The sequence below is a fragment of the Lissotriton vulgaris genome, chromosome 1_1 (genome assembly GCF_964263255.1).
Source record: "Lissotriton vulgaris chromosome 1_1, aLisVul1.2, whole genome shotgun sequence".
NCBI lineage: Eukaryota > Metazoa > Chordata > Amphibia > Caudata > Salamandridae > Lissotriton > Lissotriton vulgaris.
Genome location: NC_141685.1, coordinates 1,934,909,920 through 1,934,934,079, shown reverse-complemented (window position 1 = coordinate 1,934,934,079; position 24,160 = coordinate 1,934,909,920). Strand labels below are relative to the sequence as shown.

The 24,160-nt window shown below is 43.5% G+C and overlaps 1 protein-coding gene across 1 annotated transcript in view; it reads right to left on the bottom strand.

Moving 5' to 3' along the window:
• Positions 1-24,160, bottom strand: part of PTPRQ (protein tyrosine phosphatase receptor type Q) — a 1,452,710-nt gene that overhangs the window by 343,178 nt on the left and 1,085,372 nt on the right. The window contains exon 48 of the mRNA XM_086919596.1: positions 4,106-4,227. Within this exon, the coding sequence (XP_086775722.1) occupies positions 4,106-4,227 (122 nt within the window). The remainder of the gene's footprint in view (positions 1-4,105; positions 4,228-24,160) is intronic.

The following is a 24,160-nucleotide window of genomic DNA, read 5'->3' as shown; positions in this document are numbered from 1 at the left end:
CGCATTGTCCCTGCCAGTGCAGCAAACGATAGTAACAACACAAGTAGTAACATTCACACTCCTACAAGTGTGACAGTTTAAACTATTTCAGGCCACCAAAGCTATAAGAATGGCTTGGGTAGCAGGTAATATTCGACCCCTACTTAATGGCGGCCACTGAGCGGCTGCGCAGCGGCCGCGGGCTGCGGGCGCGCGCTGGTGCACCGAAGGTGCGTCAAAGGCAAGCACGTCTGCGCCCGTCCGCGACCCGTCCGCGACCTGTACCAGGAACCCTGGACCTCCGCCCCACCAACGCTACGACCCAGCAGCACTCCACGCACTCAACCCAGGCTGCAACAACAACTGCAAGCTAGCATCACCAGCCGACACCCATGGACCCTTCAGCTGTCACCGCTGCCGGCACACCTGCAGCACCGCCAAGAACACGGATCCAGCACAACCCGCCCACAAGAACACAACCGAACCAAAGACCCTGCAATGCATCCTCCTCAACGTCCGATCCCTCCACAAACACGCCACAGAAATCTGGGACCTCCTCGACAGCACCACCCCGGACGTAGCATTCTTCACCGAAACCGGGACCAACGCCACCTCAGGACCGGACATCGCCATCGCCATCCCCCAAGGATACAAGATCTACAGGAAGGACCGCCCCACCCACCCAGGAGGAGGAATCGCCATCGTCCACAAATCCAGCCTCCGCCTGAGCACACTCCCTGACGAGTCCACACAACTGATGGAACACCTTCACTTCAAGATACTGGCCAGCCCCACTGCCGCCCTCCGAGGAACCCTCATCTACCGACCCCCTGGACCCCGCGGACCCTTCGCCAACTCCATCACAGACATTATCTCCCCGCAGGCCATCGCATCCACCACCTACACCCTGCTGGGAGACCTCAACTTCCACCTCGACAATCAACTGGAACCCAACACCACATGCCTCCTGGACAATCTCCACAACATTGGACTCTGCCAGATCGTGACCGAGCCCACGCACTCAGCAGGACACACCCTCGACCCCCTCTTCACTACAGGAAACTCCATCACCGTCAGCCACACCACCGAACTCCCATAGACCGACCATCGTTGCGTCCACTTTACCTTCAGAACACCCACCATCCACAGACACCAGCACCTGCTTCCACAAAGAAACTGGACCAAAATTACCAACGACCAGCTCATCTCCTCACTCAACAACTCCACCCCAACCTCCACAGAAAACGACGACCACAACCCCGCAGCCCGAACCCTGCATAGATGGATCTCGGACAGCACCAACACCATAGCCCCCCTCAAGAAAAACAACAATACCCGTGCCAAGAAAGCCAGATGGTTTACCACCGAACTTCGAGAGTCCAGGCGCACATGCTGCCGCCTCGAAAAGGCCTGGAGAAACACCAAATCCACAGAAGCCCACAACAACTTCAGAGCCGCCACCAACGCTCACCATCAACTCATCAGAGAAACGAGGAAAAAAGCGATTGAAGACAGAATCTCCACCCACGCACAGAACAGCAAGGAACTCTTCAGCATCATCAAGGAGTTTGCCCAACCCACCAGCGAGTCTACCGACATCCCTCCCTCACAAGACCTCTGCGACAAACTCAGCACCTTTTTCCACCACAAAATCAAGAGCATCTACGACAACTTCGACAAAGACAACCAACACACTGAACCCTCACCAACCACCCCCGACACTCGGAAACCAGCGATTGATGACTGGACAGCCCTCACCACCAAAGACACACTGAAGACAATGAATTCAATCCACTCAGGGGCCCCCACGGACCCCTGCCCCCACCACATCTTCAACAGGGCCGCTGACACCATCGCACCCATGCTCTGCTACAGCATCAACCGCTCCCTGGCGACCGCCTCGTTCCACGATGACTGGAAGCACGCCGAGGTCAACCCCCTCCTGAAGAAACCCTCAGCGGACCCCACCGACCTCAAAAACTACAGACCCATCTCCCTGCTCCCTTTCCCAGCGAAAGTCATCGAGAAAGCCATCAACAGCCAACTCGCCACATTCATTGAAGAACACAACATCCTCGACTCCTCCCAATCCGGCTTCAGAAAAAACCACAGTACGGAAACCGCCCTCCTCGCCGCAACAGACGACATCCGCACCCTACTGGACAAAGGAGAAACAGTAGCCCTCATCCTCCTACACCTATCAGCGGCGTTCGACACAGTCTCCCACCGCACTCTAATACGCAGACTCTACGACGCAGGAATCCAGGACAAGGCCCTCAACTGGATCTGCTCCTTCCTCTCCGGCAGGACGCAACGGGTAAGACTCCCCCCTTTCCTCTGAGACCCACACCTACCACCTGCGGAGTCCCCCAGGGCTCCTCCCTCAGCCCGATGCTCTTCAACGTCTACATGGCTCCACTTGCCCCCATCGTCAGAACCTACGGACTCAACATCGTGTCATACGCAGACGACACCCAGCTCATCCTCCCCCTATCCAACGAGCCCAACACCGACAGACGAAACTTTCGAGAAGGCATGGAAGCCGTCGCCAAATGGATGAAAAACAGCTGCCTACAACTAAACACCAACAAAACAGAAGTACTCATCATGGGCCCAAACCCCGACGCCTGGAGCGACACCTGGTGTCCCACCGCCCTCGGAAACCCGCCAACCCCCACAGACCACGCACGCAACCTGGGAATCATCCTGGACTCCGAGCTGAAAATGGACTGCCAGATCAACTCTGTCTCATCTTCCTGCTTCCACACCCTCCGCCTCCTTCGTAAGACCTTCAAATGGATCCCCTCGAACACCGAAAGACAGTCACTCACGCCCTTGTCACCAGGAGACTCGATTACGGCAACACACTCTACGCCGGAATAAACAAAAACCTCATCCGCAAGCTACAGAACATCCAGAACGCTGCCGCAAGACTGGTCCTCAACCTGCCAAAACACTGCCACATCTCCCAGCACCTGCGCACACCCCACTGGCTCCCCGTCGAGGCGAGAATCACCTTTAAGATGCTCACCCACGCACACATGGCCCTCCACGGCACCGGACCAGCATACCTGAACAGCCGGCTCAAATTCCACGCACCCCAAAGGACCCTACGATCAGCCCAGCTCTCCTACGCCGAGGTCCCCTGCACCAGAAAGACCAGATCGGGAGGCCGCTCCTTCTCCTTCCTCGCGGCCAAAGCATGGAACGCCCTTACGCTCCACCTCAGACAGACAACATCGCTCCCCATCTTCGCAAGAAACCTCAAAACCTGGCTCTTCGACAGACCCCCTCCTTGATGGAATGGAACCTGCACCCCCCCCCCACCCCTAGCGCCTTGAGACCCTTACTGGTGAGTAGTTGCGCTTTAACAAACTCCTGATTGATTGATTGAATGTACATTGAGTTAATAATTAACTGTTGTTGTGGTCATCCCTAAAGTAGCCAGACAGCACCACCTTGTGGCAGACTGTCACAGGCCCCAGTGCTGAAAATTAATTGCCGGTGCCAGGAACCGGAAACCATGGGTTCAAATTAAGCACTGGCAAGATTTCTTACCCAAAGGAGTTCAATCTCTGACTTCAAGGGCCCCGAGGAGGTATCCTATGACTGCGGCACCACCAGACATTAGCCTTTGAGAATATTCCTCCATGTGAAAACCAAAGTGTATTTTACCAACCACTGGTTGTTTTTCATTCCAACGCATGCTGTCAGATAGGAACATGAAATGGAGGAATAATGAATCCGACATTTACTTGCTTCTGCAAAGGGCAGATCAGCACAACCAGATCTGACATTATGAAGGAGTAAAATGAATATTTCATAAACATGTTGGATTTTCCAACCATTTCTCAAAGTTAAAGGTTACAGCAGTTCGTTTCCGCTTGTTCCAAACGGAATAACTCTGGAAACTTGCAAGCATACTACTTTGCATCGTGTACAAATACTATTGTTTCAAATAGTGAATGGAATGTTGAATGAATACAAATATAAACTCTCTAATAATTGGCCAAGTGAAATTGCCATATGCATACTTAGATGTTCAGGATGATCGAGTAACAAACTGCCACAAAGCACAGGTAAACTCATATGCCAGACTTAATGCAGAAAAGTACAAGTGACTTACAGAGGAAACATTAATGAGGTAGGTTATTGGTCCTGTGATTATAGTAGGCTCCCGCCAACTGATGATAATACTTTGGTTAGAAGAGGCTATCACAGTCACATTTTCTGGAGGTCCTTCTGGAGCTGTAAAAAAGATAATGTGATGTCATTTAAAGACAACAAACAATTTATGCTCGAGACCGTTACCAGATAGGCAACCTAAAACGACTGCAATGCCGGCCATAAAAAGTGATGGATTTACAAAATTGTTAAAAGAGAGAAGTTCGAATAGTACATATTCTTAGGAGTGAAGAAATATTCTGTAACCATGTCACCATCTACTGATTCCCTCGCATGGACACACACACACAAACAACCAGAAATGCACACGGGCACACACACACACACAAAGCAGAGCAACTTACACACAAAGCAGAACACACACATTCAAGATCTTTAAAGAAAATATCGTTTTTTGGTAGGTGGCTTAACATTGATCAAAATATTTAACACAAGATAGCTTCATTAACTTCTTCATATCTTTGGCTAACATGCAATGCAATATTCCTTACCAGATAGAATGTATTCCCTCAGCTGCAATCCTACCTAAGGTGACCCTTGTGGAATTGATTTAAACACCACGAAATGCATGCAACTTCTAGTCTTTACTAAATGAATGATATAACTAAATATTTAAATATCAACTGACGTCAACAGGTCTGTAAAACTGTAATTGATTAAATCCTTGCAAATGTAACTTCTGGCTTCTATGGAAATATCACCATTTATATCAGAATGGAAGACCTCAGTCATGATTTAGGGGCTGATATAACTTTTCTACTGCGTTTTTAAGTTTTAGAATCTCTGCCAACTATTGGACTTGTAGGCAATTTCTAGAGGTCATGGAGCAACCAGTGTTTTCATAGCAATGTCTATAATTTACTACTATGGTCCTCACACCTTGGATACTACTGTACTGTCCATTGGATGCAAGATATTCATATGTATCGATTTTTTCAACAGGGTACAGTGATCAATCAGTCAAGGCTTATTTTAGAAGGTTATGAGGATCTCAACCTCAGGAACCTTATGGCATAAATTGTTTGCACTACAAAAAAGCCATCATTAATGGTTCTTCATTTATGATGACACAAATGTAGAACAGTTCACCCTAATATATATGCAAAATACGGAAGGTTTTTGCACCTTCTAAAGAGGAGATATGATTACAAAGATTTCAAAGCGCAGCGCTAACGTGGCCCCATTACATTTTATCGACAATGATGAGTCTTGCGGTCAGTATTCCTTGGCAACCTCCAGAAATTCTCATGTCTCAGTTATTTTACTATGAAAATTGGTTTCTCAATAGCCCTGGAAGCCAGGTAGCTATTTGAGTGAGTTTGACATTAGGATGCTAAGTTCTTGCTCAAAATCCTAAAACACGAAACCCAAAAATGAGCTGGCATTGTGAACCCAATCACATGACATATCTGGTTAGCATGGAGGAAGTAGCCAACATAGTTGCCAATGTCTGAGATCACAGGCATCCAGGATTCAGTGGTGTTGAGTAGGCCTGGGTGGAGTGTGTGGAGTTCTGCTATGCAGAACGCCGCGAAGTGCCAACAAAAGCTCTGCCACGCGTGGAGGAGTGTGGTAAACTGCACTACTTGCACCGTTTTTTAGTGCTGGGAGTTTGTCTGCGTGTAAAAGTAGAGTGAATGGCACCACCTGCAGTGCAAGAGGAGGCTGCTTCTTTCTGCCACTCGAGTAGATGTTCTACTCGACCCGCAGCTTCCTCAATGTTAGGGCAGGTTTCTCAACGCAAGCAGTAGTGACCTGCTACGAACACCTGCATTGAGAAATCGCACTGGGAGGAGGTCTAGGGTATGATTTTTCTCGCTCGTGCTTATCAACTTAACGTTGGGAAGTAGTGCAAGAGGAAAATCTCCTCTCTGCAGAGTTTTGCTAAACTCTGTGCAGAGTGGACAAAACTCAGCAAACTCCTCTGGAGGAAGGACATTTGTCACCCACCTGTAGCGGTGACTTGCAACATAGTTCGGGGACAAGAAACACTGCTAACTACTCTCAATGTCAGTGTTCAAAGGGCCAGCCACTATTATCAGGAATTGGGCTAACACTCAGTAGACATCCCACTGTGTCAAACTTTCAGCCTGTTATATCTCAAAAATTGAGGATCGTGGTGGAGTATTTGGGTGACAGGGATAGCCACATGAGTGGAGTCACCAGTAGAAACATGTGTTCAAACAAGCAATTAAGCATAGCAATAGCTAAGAGGTAGGGTTCTACCCCACATTTAAACAGCAATATCTTTAAAATCTTAGGTTGCAGCCCGATGCTTCACACAGTTCAGGATTTAAAGAGACACACTTGAGCCAGTGGAATGAAACACAATGAACTGATGAGAAATGGAAGGAACCTTGCATCTCTAACAGACTATAAACAGAAGCAAGAAAGGTTCCCAAAATGTTTGGGCAAAGGGCACAAAAGGCTCAACAACAAATATGGTCTTTCTTTTGATGGCTCCATCACATTTATGACCCTGAAGTGCTATGGTTGGGCACAAATGATTCTTGTGGCTGTGTTAGATCATCTAGTCAGTATATCCTCATGGCCCGATGAAAGGGTCTTTCTACTCAATGTTGCCTCTAACTGACCTTCATTCCAGTAAGATTTTGCTTTTGACTTCAGTTCAGCTTCTCTCCTCTCCTGAGTGGACTCACTACAAGCCTTTAAAGCGATACACGGAGTGGGACTCCCCTAGAACGCAACGCTCCATCACAGTCTGATGTAGAACAAAACTGGTTTTGTTTAGACATCTTCTCTTATCTTGGCAGCAAATTTTCTTCCAAGTCTATAGTCAAATAAGGAGACAGTTAGTTCTTATGCAATTCTGGTGGCACTAGTGGGAACCCAAGGCAAATCATGAAGAGTGTCACTATCAAAATTCATAATTTAGCTAAATTCAGCCATGACAAACCTTCCTTATTGGAAGAGGTGAGAATACACCAATGATCAAAGCGGGTGAGCAGTAAACAATTCAATGTGACTTCCTGGGGTGTCTTATGCTTCAAAGCAGTGTGCAACTCACAAGTACTGGTAAACCTGCCATACCAAATATCAGAGTGTGAGTGTATGCATGTGTTTGTGTGTATGTTTGCGAGTATTTCGTGACAATTAGGAGGAGTTATCTGACTAAAATGTATATAACCCTACTAATATTCCTCGATAAGTATCCCAGTCTGTACTAGGGCAAGGCAATATTGGGCAGCTAACTAGGGTGTCATTAGCAGATGGAGTGCCATTCACAACAAATAACCCCCATTTCAAACTAACTACTCTACTGATTCTAATGATTGTTCAGCAATTCCCTTTTCATATTGAAATGAATGGCACATAACCTCCTTAGATATCTACAAACAGTCCATGTGATGATATTGAATGTACCTCAAAATCTTCAATAAAGTGCACAACTCCAGGCCACAAAGCAAAAACTAAAGAAAGTAAAACATACTTGATATAAAAACAGACTGTCCCCAATTATTTTAAAAACGTGTGGTTTGTGCATTAGTAACATTGGACCATGTCTTTTAGTTCTGAGAGCAAACTGTTTCCAACTGTTTCTGTTCATTAGATCTGTGCATCTACTCACAGCGGGCCCAAAATGTTCTTGGACAACCTGGTGTCTTGATTGACAATGCCCTGGAAAGCTGGAAAGATCAGACAGAGGATCATGTTGGAGATTTCAAGCTGTGTGGTTGCAGCAACTTACTTAACAGCTGTTAGCATACAATATGAAAGGAAATAGTGTACCGAAGGACACCACAGTGGCTCCAAGTTGAGTGTGTAATAATTAACAGTCAGTTATTAAAGTGCCCATCAGGGAAGAAGGGCAAACTGCTTTAAATTATACAGTGTTAGAAACCTACAGAAATAGAGGGCATACAATAGTTTTGGCTGCTGGTCCAAGGAAAATTATGATGATTGTGTTGGGATGAATGGGGTACTTGAAATTGCACTGCATAGCAAAATACAACTGTTTCTGATATACAAGTTGTTTATTGTTCTCGTATTCAACGTAGTGCCACACAAGTTGTCATTGTGTGCTCTTTCTTGAGTATGTGTAAATGAGGCTACTGGGACGCTATTGTATTATCAGTGGACTTCCAGTAATGCACATCTCCTACTGGTTATATAATAACTAAAATTGTATATTTATGAGGTTCTGGGAGATCTAAGGTAACGAACGAGTGAGGCGTTTAGAGAGGATGTGAGCAGAAATAAAAGGAAAATATGCTGTTTGTTAGAGATTCAGGGTTCAGCTGTCTGTCTACTTCTTTGTTGCATAGAGCCATGTCATAGTCAATGGTGTAATTGACCAGTTTAGTTCTCAAAGATCTTCTGAAGTGCACATGATTGGGCCCCACAATTTCGTACACAAATAACAGGGGTCTGTCGCTGACCCAATTGAGGTTCGTCAGCTACCACTGCAGATCTTTTGCATTCCCTCTAAGATCTGAACTATGTTGGAGAGCTTTCCCCTGATGCTGTGCCCACTGGAACTTCAGGTCCTACTGCAGAGAATGTATTACTGCAATACACTGGAAAATAGGTTTAACATTGATTCTAGGATCTTGTTGCGGTGAAGTTATGAATTCTAAGGAGCCGTGAAAGAAGCATGAATGGTTTTTTACTACTAGACTGCACGTGTGGCAAAATGGCAAAAGAAGAAGTAGCAATACCATTTCTCTAAAATCAGAAGCTGAAGCTAGACACTCTTCTAATATTGCACACATGGAGAAAAAACACAACAAAAGATGCATTTTGTTCATATTCACATAGCGGGTTGTACAACAAAAAGTGGATTATTGCATGACATGCATCTTTATGTATTTTATTCACAATTAGGAAGTTTAAAGAATGTCATTGCAAGACACGTTTAATTATCCATCAATTAGCATAGTTGATATGCTAAAAAAAAATTGTGATTAGTGCATTTATTAAAGTGTTAGAAATATTTAGAATAAAATGGTTAGAATGACCAGATAACGTTAGTGTACATTAAGTCTATTTTTAGGCAGACTAGTTACAAAAGAGTTTAATTAAGTTGTTTTAGTAAGGACGTTAATAAGTTGGTTAATTCATTCGTTAACATATGTATTATTAGTTTAACTACTTATTACCCATTAATGTTTTCTGTACATTTATACCAATGATTAAATAGCGCCAGCTCTCCCACTTTAGTGTCATCGTTCACAAGTATACGTGCATGGAGCAGCTGGCACTGTTTCCAAGCAAGGAAGACTTTCAAGCTAATTCCAAATGTAATTGAAACCTGTACTTAAGACCAACTGTCAACAGAAATGCACTTGAGCAATTTTATGGCTACTGTGTATGTTGAACATGTTCCTATATTTTGAGCATGTGTAAATTAAGGTGCTGTGAAACATCCCTTTTAGGTCGGAATTGAGTTCAGCTTAAAAGAAAAGTTTACTATATTGCTTCGAACATCATAAAGCTACATACAACTCCATTTCAATATTTAACTTTAAATATTTGAAGAACAAACTTGGAATGGTATTAGAGATCTAAAATCAGTGACTTCTGCAGCTAAATTTGAAAGTAAGTGGCTATACTCTAAGTGTTATCTCAGGTTAAAAAAAATGCAGACACACGTGCATGCACACACACACCCCTCTAGCCCTTCCTTCAAAGGATTTCACCCATTGTTATACTCATCATCACACAAGCTTGACTTTGGTACTTGTGTATTAGTTCTATGATGAGGTTCCTTGTCCAAAGTCATGTATTTTTTCTATGTTAGTAATCACTGGCCTTGCTTTCTTTCAATGCACAATGTAACGGTTATTGTTGAAAACAAAAATCGGGACATTTCACAAACATTGAAGTAGGACTACAATTTCATTTGGACACAGTATGACACAAAAGATAATGCTGATAACATAGAAGCCACAGACAAGCTAGCACTAGTTGGAATACATTAAATACAGCTTTAACACAGAGTACCATCTGTGATAATCAAATTGCTTTCTGGAAAGGTTGGTGCTAAATTCTATATTGAAAGACGTAATTAATTGTCTGCTTTTGTATACAATCAACCCTCTCTAAAGAAAAAGTTACTCACCTTTGGTATGACCATAACTGGTACAGACTCTATAGAGCTGCACATTCCTACCTTAGTATTTCCCCAGACATCAGACTGGATCATTTATTTTGTGAGCAGTACCACTGCAGCTGGTAGGTGTCATCGTTCGGCACTGCGTCAGCGTTGTTTGCGCCAGAAGTGACATGCGTGGTGTCTATATAGGCACCACCCAGTCCACTGACATCAGTTTCTTTTCGCAACTTCCCACATCAGGTGCACGGATACACAAGGAACACTGACAACTGGTGTGAATTTCTAAGGCCCTTAGAAGGGTGATCCTCACACTATAATCAGTTCGCAGAGTGGGGGGGATGGGAGAGTCAGTAAGGACTCTGCAGCCAGACAGAGTATCTATCAGATAAGGCGTTACCGAATGTAAGAACTTATTCATCTGATACAGACTTCTAGCCATAGATTTGTTACCTTAGAATAGATACCCAAGCAATACCGCCCCGAAGTTGGGTCTTCAAATATATTTGACCAAGTCATGCAGGATTAAACGGGCAAACTGCCCATCATGACAGACCTGACTATCCAGACAGTATCCTCTGGTGAATGTATGTAGTGACACCCACATTGCTGCCTGACAGAGGTCCAGGACAGGGGCTCTGCAAGCTAACACAGCAGTTGCAGCCTTGACTCTGGAGAAGTGAGCATGCTAACCTTCAGGGGGTTTCTTTTGGACATTGCATAGCTGATCTTTGTGCGGAGCACTAGCCATCATGAGAGGGTTGATGTAGAAAGATAGTGCTGTCTTTTCAGTCCAGATGGTGAAGAAGGTAGGCAAGGTGATGGTCTGGCCTACATGAAAGGTGGTTACACCCTTCATCAGAAAGGAGGTATGACTCCTTAGAACCAATTGTTTAGGTAAAAAAGGTGATATAAGAAGGATGCAAAGAGAATGCCTGCATTTCCCTGACCCTCCTGGCCAATATAATGGCCATACAAAATGCTGTCTTGAAAGTTAACTAACAGTGGGCAGGTGTGCAGTGGCTTGAAAGGTGCGCACAGGAGGAAAGTGAGGACCAGATTTAAGTCCCATTGGGGCATGCTAAATGGTCCGGGAGGAAACAAATGTTGGTGAACTTTGGGGAACCAAGTCACAACATACAACACATGCAACAGGTGATTTAAAAAAGAAGGTTAGTCCGGCAACTACATAAAGACAGAAATGGCTGGTAAATAGCCCTTAACTGTGTCCAGAGCAGAGCCTTGCTAGGTCAAAGACAGAACAATTATTAAAACTTTAGAAAGAGGTGGAGTGAGAAGGTCAATATTCCTTCAAGCACACCATGCCACAAAATTGTCCCTGTGGCAGGCATAGACCATCTTATTAGAGGGAAAACCTGGTTGCCAGTATAACATTATTAGACTTCAGGATGAATGTCAAAACTACCAACTGTAACCGTTGAAGTTCCATGCAAGTAGGCGGATGGTGCACAGGTTTGGGTGCAGAACCCTCCCCTGTAGCTGCGACACAAGATCCCCCCAGAGAGGGAGCCTTACCGGTGGACTGATCCTCATGCTCAATAGCTAAGGATACCGAATCTCGCACCACAAGAATGACTTGGTCTTGATCTTTCCTGATCTTCTTGAGAACTTGAACTGCAGTGGTATTGGTGAAAAGGCATGCAAGCAGCTGGAGGTCTACTCCAGGTGAAAAGCAACCTCAAGCGAGAGCTGCCTTGGAAACTCCAGTGTGCCAAACTGCTGACACTAAGACGCTACTAATAGTAAGTGTAGATTATTAAATGTATGGTTAATTTAAACTGGGTAATATCAGCGAGTTTTATCTCATAACTAGGGGTGTGTTTGTTCTAGCAGATTAAAAAGAAGTTCACAATCGGTGGCAAACAATTGAAGAGTGACGCTTGATGCCAGTTGAAGGTTGCACAATTAAATCCTTTTATGGCATCCTCCCTTGATTTTAAATGTAAGTCTCCATGTGAAATGGTCAAATAACTGCAAATGATATGCACCAGAGTGTGCTCCGTTAAATAACAGAGATGTCCTTGATGGTTTTAGGTCCCGTTTAGAAGAGCTCAAAGCTACTTTCATCGTCTTTGAAGCAACTTCATTAATCTCAGGTACATAGCTTGAAACATAGCACATTGTAAATAAGTGTAGAAGAGGAGTTTCCCCACATTTTAATTAGTTCACTTAATTTTGTTTATAGGTTACACCGTGCCCTAAACGCCCTGATGACAATCCCGTGATTTTACGCAGGGATTAGAAACGCGTCGGCCCTTTCCAGTGTATCTGTCACATAGGGCAACAATTAATTCCTATACTCCAGAATTAGGGTGTACAATGTATTGTATATCCCGTACGGAGTTAAGAGAAATTTCCCATGTGGTTCAAGCTTCTCTGATATAATCGCCTATTGAATGGCCAATGTGAATCTTGTAAAGAAAGTGTTATGCTGGTGTAATTTTTTGAATTTTCTTGTATGTTGTCTAATTCAGTTTTGCTTTCGTAAAATTTTCGTATTGTGTTAATTGTATATTCACATGACAGATGTATTTAATTTTGGAAGTGAATTGTATCGCTTCTCAGACCTGAAATGAATGTTCATTTTCAATATGCATTAAGAAAAAAATGTAAATCATATACTATGAACATATGAACTTAATGGTCGTTTTTTTTTTCTCCGCATAAAATAAAGAGCGATGAAATACACTAACCAGGTACTCTCCTTTGTTAAATATTATTGTAAATTCGTCTATACCTGGTTTACTAAGGACGAAAACCCCCTTTGCCTCACAAACTGCTGACATTGAGCATTCTCGGCAGTGGCAAACAGATCCAACCAAGGTTCTCCCAATTCTTGAAAGAGACCTTGTGCCACTTCCAGAAGAAGATGCTATTTGTGATCCGCTGGGCATCAACAGCTGAGTTCTTCCTCCCTGGTATTCAGTGAACTAGCCAGGTGTTGAAACACCAGGGAAATGCTCTGAAGTTGCAGCCATGTCCAGAAATGCAGGGCAGCTTGACAAGGGTGAAGAACCCCACCCTGTTTGTTGAAGTACCACATGGCAGTGGTGTCATCCATAATCCCCTGAACCAGTCTTATCTTGATCAAAGGAAGAATTGCTTTCAATGCTAACCAGAGAGCTTCAACGGGTTGATTTGAAGCCCGGACTCTGCAGGAGACCAGAGTCCTCTGATCTCCATGTCTCCCAGATGGCCACCCCAACGCAAGAGTGGCACATCTGTCACTACAGTCAACTGCAGCTTGGGAGTGGGGAGGGTCTGCTGCTGACCCAACTGCAGTTCGTTAGCTATCAGTGCAGGTCTTTTGCATTCCCTTCCAGATCTAAACCATACTGGAGAGCTTTTACCTGAAGCCGTGCCTACTGGAACTTCAGATCCCACTGAAGAGCCTTCTAATTCCAACAGGCAAGTGTCACAAGAAAAATGCAGGAGGCCATGAGGCCTAATAGCCTCAGAGTCAGACTCACTAAAATTCAGGATAGAGGCTAAAATATTAGTATCATAACCTGAATATCCAGGACTCGCCGCTCAGAAGGATAGGCCCAAAATGTCAGTGTCCAGAACAGCCCAGATGAAAGGGAGTGTCTGACAGGAAGTCAGGTGTGACTTTTGCAGGTTTATAGTGAGCCCCAGCAAATGCAGGAGGTCCGTAGTAGTCTGGAGGTTAGAGAAGACTGCTTGCGGGGAGCTTGCCTTCAGCAGCCAATCGTCGAGTCATTTTAACCCCTATGCTATCCAGAGCTTTCCCTATTGTTGCACCCACTGAAGTGGGAATAGTAATTTTAACACCTACGCTATCCAATGCTTTCCCTACTGTTGCACCCACTGGAGTGGGAATAGTAATTTTTACCCCTACGCTATCCAAAGTTTTCCCTACTGTTGCACCCACTGGAGTGGGAATAGTAATTTTAACCCTTACGCTATCCAATGTTTTCCCTACTGTTGCACTCTTTGGAGTGGGAATAGTAATTTTTACCCCTATGCTATCCATAGCTTTCCCTACTGTTACACTCTTTGGAGTGGGAATAGTAATTTTTACCTCTATGCTATCCAGCGCTTTCCCTACTGTTACACTCACTGGAGTGGGAATAGTAATTATTACCCCTAAGCTATCCAACGCTTTCCCTACTGTTGCACCCACTGGAGTGGGAATAGTAATTTTTACCCCTACGCTATCCAACGCTTTCCCTACTATTGCACCCACTGGAGTGGGAATAGTAATTTTTACCCCTACGCTATCCAACGCTTTCCCTACTGTTGCATCCACTGGAGTGGGAATAGTAATTTTAACCCCTACCCTATCCATCGCTTTCCCTACTGTTGCACCCACAGGAGTGGGAATAGTAATTTTTACCTCTACGCTATCCAGCGCTTTCCCTACTGTTGCACCCACTGGAGTGGGAATAGTAATTTTTACCCCTACGCTATCCAACGTTTTCCCTACTGTTGCACCCACTGGAGTGGGAATAGTAATTTTGACCCCTACGCTATCCAGCGTTTTTCTACTGTTGAATTCACTATAGTTGTTACAATAAATTTTAACCATTTTGCTATGCTACGGTACAAATATTATATATGTTTAGTTAATAATATGTATTTATATATATATATTTAATATTTTTGTTATATATTTTTGTAATTTACATTAATAATTTATTAATATTACATTTATTTAATCATTTTAACTAAGTTTATATTAAATATATTTATTATTATATTAGTTTGAACTTAATTTTAAGACATATAAAAAAACGATATTTTGACAGTCTATATTATTTACACTCGATATTTTAGAGTCGATATTTTTGTACTTACCTGTATGAAGATAGGAACTCGATATTTTGTCCCTCGATATTTTGTCATCGATATTTTTGTAACTCGATATTAATGGGCTCGATATTATGTCAGTGATCCGATGCAGACACTGTAATGAATGACGTGCACAGGGTTACTACTTTAAATATTTCTGGATCCTGTCTGACACCAAGGGAACATTTTAAGGCAAGGAATCGGCGGCTAGAAGTCTCTATCAGATTACTCCGCCAAGTACTGAATTTAGTAAAAAGTGCCAAGGTTGATAATGAAAAAAAGAGGGACAGTCCCGGCATATCTGGAATGCATAGTCACCCCACTAAACATGATTATTATACCAGGGCTCGACTTTTAAGGCATCAACGCAGACCAATTGACGTGCTTCATGTATGTAAAGTATTTTATCATTGATACATAATCTATTCTACTTTGCATTGCTACAATAAACCATGAACATACTCAGGGTCACTGAAATTAAGCTATTCTGGGGTAGCAGAATTTCAACATTCTTACGAATGTACTACTCGCCACATTGTTCACCACCTGCTGCATGACTTACAGATTTCAACAAACAAATCAGAAGATCCTAAAACCAGTGCAGTAAATGGTGCCATGCAGTGGTAGCCCTGAATCTGCAAGGTTTAACTGGTCAGCTTTCAGTTTCTGATCGCTGTATTCCAGTGTTAAACTGGTAATAGTGAGGTGAAGTCTAAATCAGAAAGAAATAATATGTTTCTGTGTCAAAGAAGCATGATAAAACTTTTCAAGAATGCACACTACAATGCATAATTTGCCTATTATTGCCAGGACATTTGGTCGTACATTGCTGTATAATTCCAGTAACCTGCATAATAATATGCGAATATGTCTTCAAACCTGACTACCAGGAGAGTTGGCATGTCCGAGTCAACATGACCGAAAAAGTAAATGAAAGCAGAGAAACCAATATATCAACGTTGGTGGATGACTAATTACTGCTACATTCCTGGACCACAGACATGAATTGAAAAGTGAGGATACAATGGCAATTCTTTACAGAATCGAAATCCACTTCTCACGGCTAAATGCTTAGGATTAAATATTGCAGTGAAAGTAATAATTGTGACAGTGATTCATATTTCAAGTTATCTTTGGAAAGTACGTTTACCAGTAACTAATACGTTTATAATATGTGAGTTGTGCATAAGTAGCTTTAGCCTGGTCTTGCATTTTATGTTCAGTGAATAATGTTATAAGACCCGTGCTCTTAATTTTAGTTTTTAGAATATGCACCACTAGCATGGTTTTGTAATGTGCTGGAGGAATTCACCTGGCAAAACACTGAAAATCTATTTTTGACAAAACATTTCAGATTTCCTTCTCTTGTCAGGGGCGTAACACAGACCCATGCAGCCCTTACAGAGCAGGGGGGGGGGGGTCAACCCATCAGGGGGCCCTCAGCCCTCTAGGGGGGTCCCCAATCAGCCCAGTTTCAAAGAATATCTGTGATATAAGGGAGACTCAGGAGACCCTCATCACTTTTTGCAGGGGGGGGGGCATAAATTTTGCATTACGCCCCTGTCTCTTGTTTTTATCACCTTAAATATTTAGCTCCAAATTACCTTTTATTGAGAAAGGGCAGATGGAAGAGGACAGCGTGTGAGAGGGGAGAGTGTTAGAGGAAGGAAGAGGATTTTCACTGAGATTGAAAGTTGCTTAATGTACATTAAATTTCCATACCACAGTCTGTTGGTGCCATTAATACCAAGAAACAACATCATTGTTTTCCATATTATTTACAGACTTGGAAACAACATGACACTATAAACTTAGGGACAGAGTTACTAACATTTGACACAAAGCAATGCAGCAAGATAACTTGCTGTGTTAAATGGAAACAGTAGGAATATGCCATATCTAATACGATACAGTGCATCCCTGCTCCCTATCTGCACTGGAGCACTGAGTGCAACCCAGTGCCATCACAGGCACCCTTGGGCCATGGTTCAAGGATGCTTGAGTTGCAGGCAGGTTTGTTTTTGTGCAGTAAGGGGCAACTTTCTGCACAAAAACAATCCTTTGAGACGTTTTCCTCTTTCTATGTGTGCTGCAGAGTGCATCACACTTAGAGTGGAAAAAACGGGTAGAAATAAACATATTTCTCCTTGCTATGCATCCCCTGGGAAGGTGTAGCATTTTGACACATTTTCAGGTTTGCTAATGTTAGTAAATCTGGGAATGAACCAAAATCCATGGACGGATGTGTGGGAACACCCATGCCCCACACCCCCGGAACACCTACCCAGGGCAGAGTAACTCATGGCAGCGACTTGCACTGCCCTGCATTTCTCCAGATTTATTATGCCAGGCACAGCTACACAAGGTGGCTCTGTCTGGCAGAGTAAATCTTACTTAAGGGCTTGCATCGCCTTGCATCACCTTGAATAGCGCTACGGCCAACCAAGCCCTTAGTAAATCTGGACCCTAATGTGTCAAGATGGCATTAAATTACAACATTTGCAGATATGCCATAGAATGCATTCTCTCTACCTCGACTTCAAACCTTGTTTCAAGTTATTGAAAAGCAAAACATGATAAGTAGGCCCAGCTTGAGATGTCTTTTTTCAATCATAATTCAATTCGAGAGTCAAATTCTTGAAACACCATATATTTTCAATCACCAAACATTAAACTCTAAAAAGTGTTGCATTTTAAAGGAAATTGACGTTACATCTCTAGGGACCATGTTTTCAGAGTATGCTGACAATAAATTGAAGTCTTCAAATATGCAAAGTTTAGGGTGCTTTAGGCTAGTTTCGGTGAATCTAGGGTTAATAGAGGGTGTCTGCAAATTAGGAGAAATACAGTAGTATAATTGGATGATGGTGGATGGCAATGGAGGAGTAGAGCTCCATATTGAGGAGCTATACAGTACTTTGTCAATTTGCTCCAAAGGGCTGTAGTATGAACAGCGGCGAAAACTCTGTTCTTTTCATTTCATGCATTTTATAAGTATTATATATCCAGCAGAGCAGTGGGCATAACGAAAGTGGTGGATTACAGATCTAGTTTTAAGGAGTAAGGAGGAGAGGAAATTAGTAGATTTCAAGTACTGAGGGGAGTGCATAATGGATTCAGGACGAGGAGTGGAAGATTCTGAAAGGGCAATGGAAGACTTGAGCATACTTATTAAGGACTGCTCGGAATTATTATTATTTCTTATTATTATTATTACAATTATTACTATTAACATCATCATCCTCATTTTGAGCTTCATTCCACACTTCTGTTTTTCCAATCAGTGTCAATAAGAGGCGTTAGGGTCTCTCCTTTGAAAGCCATCCAATTCATGAACCTCAGAAGAGCAGAAGCCCTAGCCATTCCTTGATGAGATGTGAAAGAGTGCCACAGCGATCACAACAGTTGTCTGTGGCTTCCATTTAACCCACTAAATCTCTAACCAGCACATGATTTAAAGGCGAGCAGCCACATATTGTTTCAGCATGAGTAAGATGGAGTATGTGTGAGTACGGCTCTGTGTCTTCATAACATGCAGAACACAAAGCATGTGTACAATAAGCACATGGAGAGTCAAAGAGTAGAAAACATGGGCATCCTCAGGGAAAGGTCAAAGAAGCGGACAAGAAAATACATGGCAGATACAGTTCTCATTCACAAAGGAACTACCTTTGACTGCCCTGTAAGAATGCGCCTAGTTTTCACAGGATATGTGCATTAGATTGATTTAACTATATGAAATGATGCATTCAAACGCTTAAGTCCACAATTGCCCTAATCTTTTTGATGCTGGAAGGGCTATTTAGCACATGCCACACTCATCGGCGATGGAAATGGTAGTGATGCACCATTGCCTGTGTCAACCATACATCTAAAGTCACCCATCATGGCACACTCGTGTTTATCAACTAAAAGGGAATGCTTGAAAAAACCAATACATAGTAAATTACACACGTGTAAGTGTAACTCATACAAAGCTATTGCCTTAGCTAATCTGCCGCTTGTCAGCTTTCCCCACCTGCCCTTCATGCACCGTTCGGTCGTCTTTTGCCTCCATTGCCATCATTCTGTTATTGTATCACTGTCTTCCATTGCTTGTTGCTGCCATTGCCAAGTTCATGACGACATGCTACTCACGCACATTGTCAATTTTATTAGTTGGTACTTTAGTCATAATATCTCCACCCTCTAGGTTGGGCCCCTCACTGCCTTCTCAGTGATTGAGCATTTGAGAACGTATTTTTCAGGGCACTCAGTCAAGACTACTTTGTGAGACCACAGCAGGATACAATATACCATTGAATATTTTTTTCTATAACGTTGCAATGATGTGCATCGGAGCATATTGTTATCAATATTAAAGGCCGACTACTATTTAATACAGCCAAATACGTACTTCAGAAGGCAAATAAGGAAAAAATGCAATCTCCAATGATGTTTTTCGAGTTTATTTAAACAATTACAGGATACGCAATTATAACACTTTGGACGGCGTTTTAAAGAGAGCGCATGGAATTAGAAAATCGGCTGGTAATATGATGACTTAAACTTTGCAACTTTTGAAATAGCCTTAATACATTTTATTTTCTTAGATGATGAGCATTGGACAGTGATTTAGGACTGTTTGTGAGTCAGCACCAGGGCAAGATATCAGTGCTGTCTACCCTTATAAATCACAGCAATTTACTCCGCAGGGACGACCCATACTTTTCCCCGTCCGCCTATAATCCAATCACTTCCTCTCATAAGACGTTTTCCCCTGGTTTCCACAATAATGCATTTTCTGTAACTAACAACCATCATTTCCTGATTATCATGCTTCTATCCTTGCACAGGAATGCGGGTCTTATGGAGGTCAGGGTCATCTTTCTCATCCATCTGTGTCCCGGTGCAAGGGCAGAAGTTAAGTGTGGTAGTTGAGAGGTGAGTCTGGATATCCCATCATTTAGCACTACACCAGACAAAAAGATGCAATGTGCAATTGTGCCCTATAGTGTGGGTATGAAAACCTGTGCGTCTCTTTTTATTGCTTGTGTGTCATGTTTTTTGTGTGAGCGCAAATATTTTTTTACATATGTGCGTGCTGCTACGTTTATGTATATAAATATATGTATATAAAAATACACACACACACACACAAACATATATATATATTTGTATATATATATATATATATATATATATATATATATATATATATATATATATATATATATATATATATATATATTTGTATATATATATATATATATATATATATATATATACATATATATATACACACATATATATATATATATACATATATATATATACATATATATATATATATATATATATATATATATACTCACTGAGAAAAACAATGGTTAAAGTAACATTATAGTTATGTGTGGTGTTTAAAAAACATGTTAGAAATATCATGAAAAAACAAAAGGTTAAAGTGTGATATAGTTAGGTGAATATCTCGTCGAAAACGTTAATGTTTTGAACTGGAAAAACAGAAATGTACAACTTACGGTTAGCAGACCTACTTATAACTGGCGCCACAACCATGCACTGCTTATGACCTCACGAATGACATCACAAGTGACATATTCTATGACATCATTTATGACTACCCAAACAAATGATGGATGGAATGAAGAATAAATCAGACATTCACCCCCAGTCACGAGATCTGGGTGAAATCCATCGTTTTTTTGCTCACCATGCCACCCCAGTTTAGACCCAGCCATATGCAAATCAGTCTTGACCCTCTGCCTCATGGGAATAGTCCGGACAGAACGGCAAAGCCAGGTCCTCCCTGGACCGGAAACAAGCATCCTGGGACCGGTTTCTCGTTATTACCCTTCATCATCCAGGTTAGCTTGATTCCAGTGGCACAGTGAGCAAGAGAACCTCGTCTTGGCATGCCCATCCCACTTAGGGTGAAAAGTGGTACGCAAACAAATGATGGATGGAATGCTGAATAAACAATACATTCATCCCCAGTCAAGAGATCAGGGTTAAATCCATCGTTCTTTTGCTCACCATGACACTCCAGTTTAGAACCAGCCATATGCAAATCAGTCTTGACCCTGTGCCTGATGGGAACAGTCCAGACCGAACTGCCAAGCCAGGTCCTCCCTGGACCGGAAACAAGCTTCCTGGGGCCGGTATCTGGGTATTACCCTTCATCAGCCTGTCTAGCTTGATTCCAGTGGCACAGTGAGCAAGGGACCCACGTCTGGGTATACCCATCTCACTTAGGGTGAAAAGTACTACACAATCAAATGATGGACGGAATGCTGAATAAATCATACATTCATCCCCAGTCAAGAGATCTGGGTTAAATCCATCGTTCTTTTGCTCACCAGGACACTCCAGTTAGAACCAGCCATATGCAAATCAGTCTTGACCCTGTGCCTGATGGGAACAGTCCAGACCAAACTACCAAGCCAGGTCCTCCCTGGACCGGAAACAAGCATCCTGGGACCGGTTTCTGGGTATTACCCTTCATCAGCCAGGCTAGCTTGATTTCAGTGGCACAGTGAGCACTAGAGTGCCACTAGAGTCAAGCTATCATGGTTGATGAGGGATGAAAGCCCAAAACCAGTCCTAGGATGCTTGTTTCCAGTCCAGGAAGGACCTGGCCTGGAAGATCGGGCTGGACTGTTCCCATTAGGTGCAGGGTCAAGACTGATTTGCATATGACTGGGTCTAAACTGGAATGGCATGGTGAGCAAAAAACGATGGAGTTAGGCCCAGATCTCTGTACTGGGATGAATGCATGACATTGTTCTGCATTCTGTCCATCAACTGTTCTTTTTGCATTTGTCACCCCAAGTGGGACAGGTATGCCCAGACGTGGGTCCCGTGCTCTCCATGCCACTGGAGTCAAGCTATCCTGCTGATGAGGGCTGAAAGTCCGAAACCGGTCCTAGGATGCTTGTTTCCAGTCCAGGGAGGACCAGGCCTGGCAGTTCGGGCTGCACTGTTCCCATTGGGCGCAGGGTCAAGACTGATTTGCATATGGCTGGGTCCAAACTGGAAAGGCATTGTGAGCAAAAAAACAATGGATTTAGGCCAAGATCTCTGTGCTTGGGTGAATGGATGACATTATTCTGCATTCTGTCCATCAATTATTCTTTTTGCACTTGTCACCCTTAGTGGGACAGGTATGCTCAGACTTGGGTCTTGTGCTCTTCATGCCACTGGAGTCAAGCTATCCTGGCTGATGAGGACTGAAACTCCGAAACCGGGCCTTCGATGCTTGTTTCCAGTCCATGGAGGACTTGGCCTGATAGTTCAGACTGGACTGTTCCCATTGGGGGCAGGGTAAAGACTGATTTGCATATGGCTGGGTCAAAACTGGAATGGCATAGTGAGCAATATAATGTTGGATTTAAGCCCAGATCTCTGTACTGGGGAGAATGTATGACATTGTTCTTCTTTCTGTCCACCAATTGTTCTTTTTGCATTTGTCACCCCGAGTGGGACGGGTATGCCCAGACGTGGGTACCGTGCTCTCCATGCCACTGGAGTCAAGCTATCCTGGCTGATTAGGGCTGAAAGCCCGAAACCGGTTCTTCGATGCTTGTTTCCAGTCCACGGAAGACCTCAAATGGCAGTTTGGGCTGGACTGTTCCCATTGGGGGCAGGTTCAAGACTGATTTGCATATGGCTGGGTCCAAACTGGAATGGCATGGTGAGCAAAAAAATAATGGATTTAGGCCCAGATCTCTGTACTGGGGTGAATGCATGACATTGTTCTGCATTCTGTCCATCAATTTTTCTTTTTGCATTTGTCACCTCGAGTGGGACGGGTATGCTCAGACTTGGGTCCCGTGCTCTTAATGCCACTGGAGTCAAGCTAGCCTTGCTGATGAGGGCTGAAAGGCCGAAATCGGGCCTTCGATGCTTGTTTCCAGTCCATGGAGGACTTGGCCTGGTAGTTCAGGCTGGACTGTTCCCATTGGGCGCAGGGTAAAAACTGATTTGCATATGGCTGGGTAAAAACTGGAATGGCATGGTGAGCAATAAAATGTTGGATTAAGGCCCAGATCTCTGTACTAGGATGAATGTATTACATTGTTCTTCATTCTGTCCATCAATTGTTCTTTTTGCATTTGTCACCCCGAGTGGGACGGGTATGCCCAGACGTGGGCCCCGTGCTCTCCATGCCACTGGAGTCAAGCTATCCTGGCTGATGAGGGCTGAAAGCCTAAAACCGGTCCTAGGATGCTCGTTCCAGTCCAGGGAGGACCTAGCATGGTAGTTTGGGTTCGACTGGTCCCATTAGGCGCAGGGTCAAGACTGATTTGCATATGGCTGGGTCCAAACTGGAATGGCATGGTGAGCAAAAAAACAATGGATTAAGGCCCAGATCTCTGTACTGGGGTGAATGCATGACATTGTTCTGCATTCTGTCCATCAATTTTTCTTTTTGCATTTGTCACCCCGAGTGGGACGGGTATGTCCAGATGTGGGTCCCGGTCTCCATGCCACTGGAGTCAAGCTAACCAGGCTGATGAGGGCTGAAAGCCTGAAACCGGTCCTGCGATGCTTGTTTCCAGTCCAGGGAGGACCTGGCCTGGCAGTTCGGACTGGACTGTTCCCGTTGGGCACAGGGTCAAGACTGATTTGCATATGGCTAGGTTCAATCTGGAATGGCATGGTGAGCAGAAAACTATGGATTTAGGCCAAGATATCTGTACTGGGGTTAATGTATGACATTGTTCTGCATTCTGTCCATCAATTGTTCTTTTTGCATCATTTATGGCATCACTGCTGACATCTCAAATGACATAATTGATTGCCTCACTGATGATGTCATCCAAGCTAATTTTGTGCACATTACTCTATATACTGGCATGGCATCAGAGGCCTAAAAGTGAGTACGAAATAGCTCAGAATAATATGAAGCATCATTAATATCATCACAGATACAACTCCCGTAGATGAAGCAAGCCTGTGTTATGGGCCCAATGACCCTATACCATATACTTCATGGGTAGCTTAGTTCACATTAACAATCGACCACAGATACAATCCCTCACTACAGACAGTGTTCAGTATGTATACAACTGTTCATAGAAAGCAAAATTC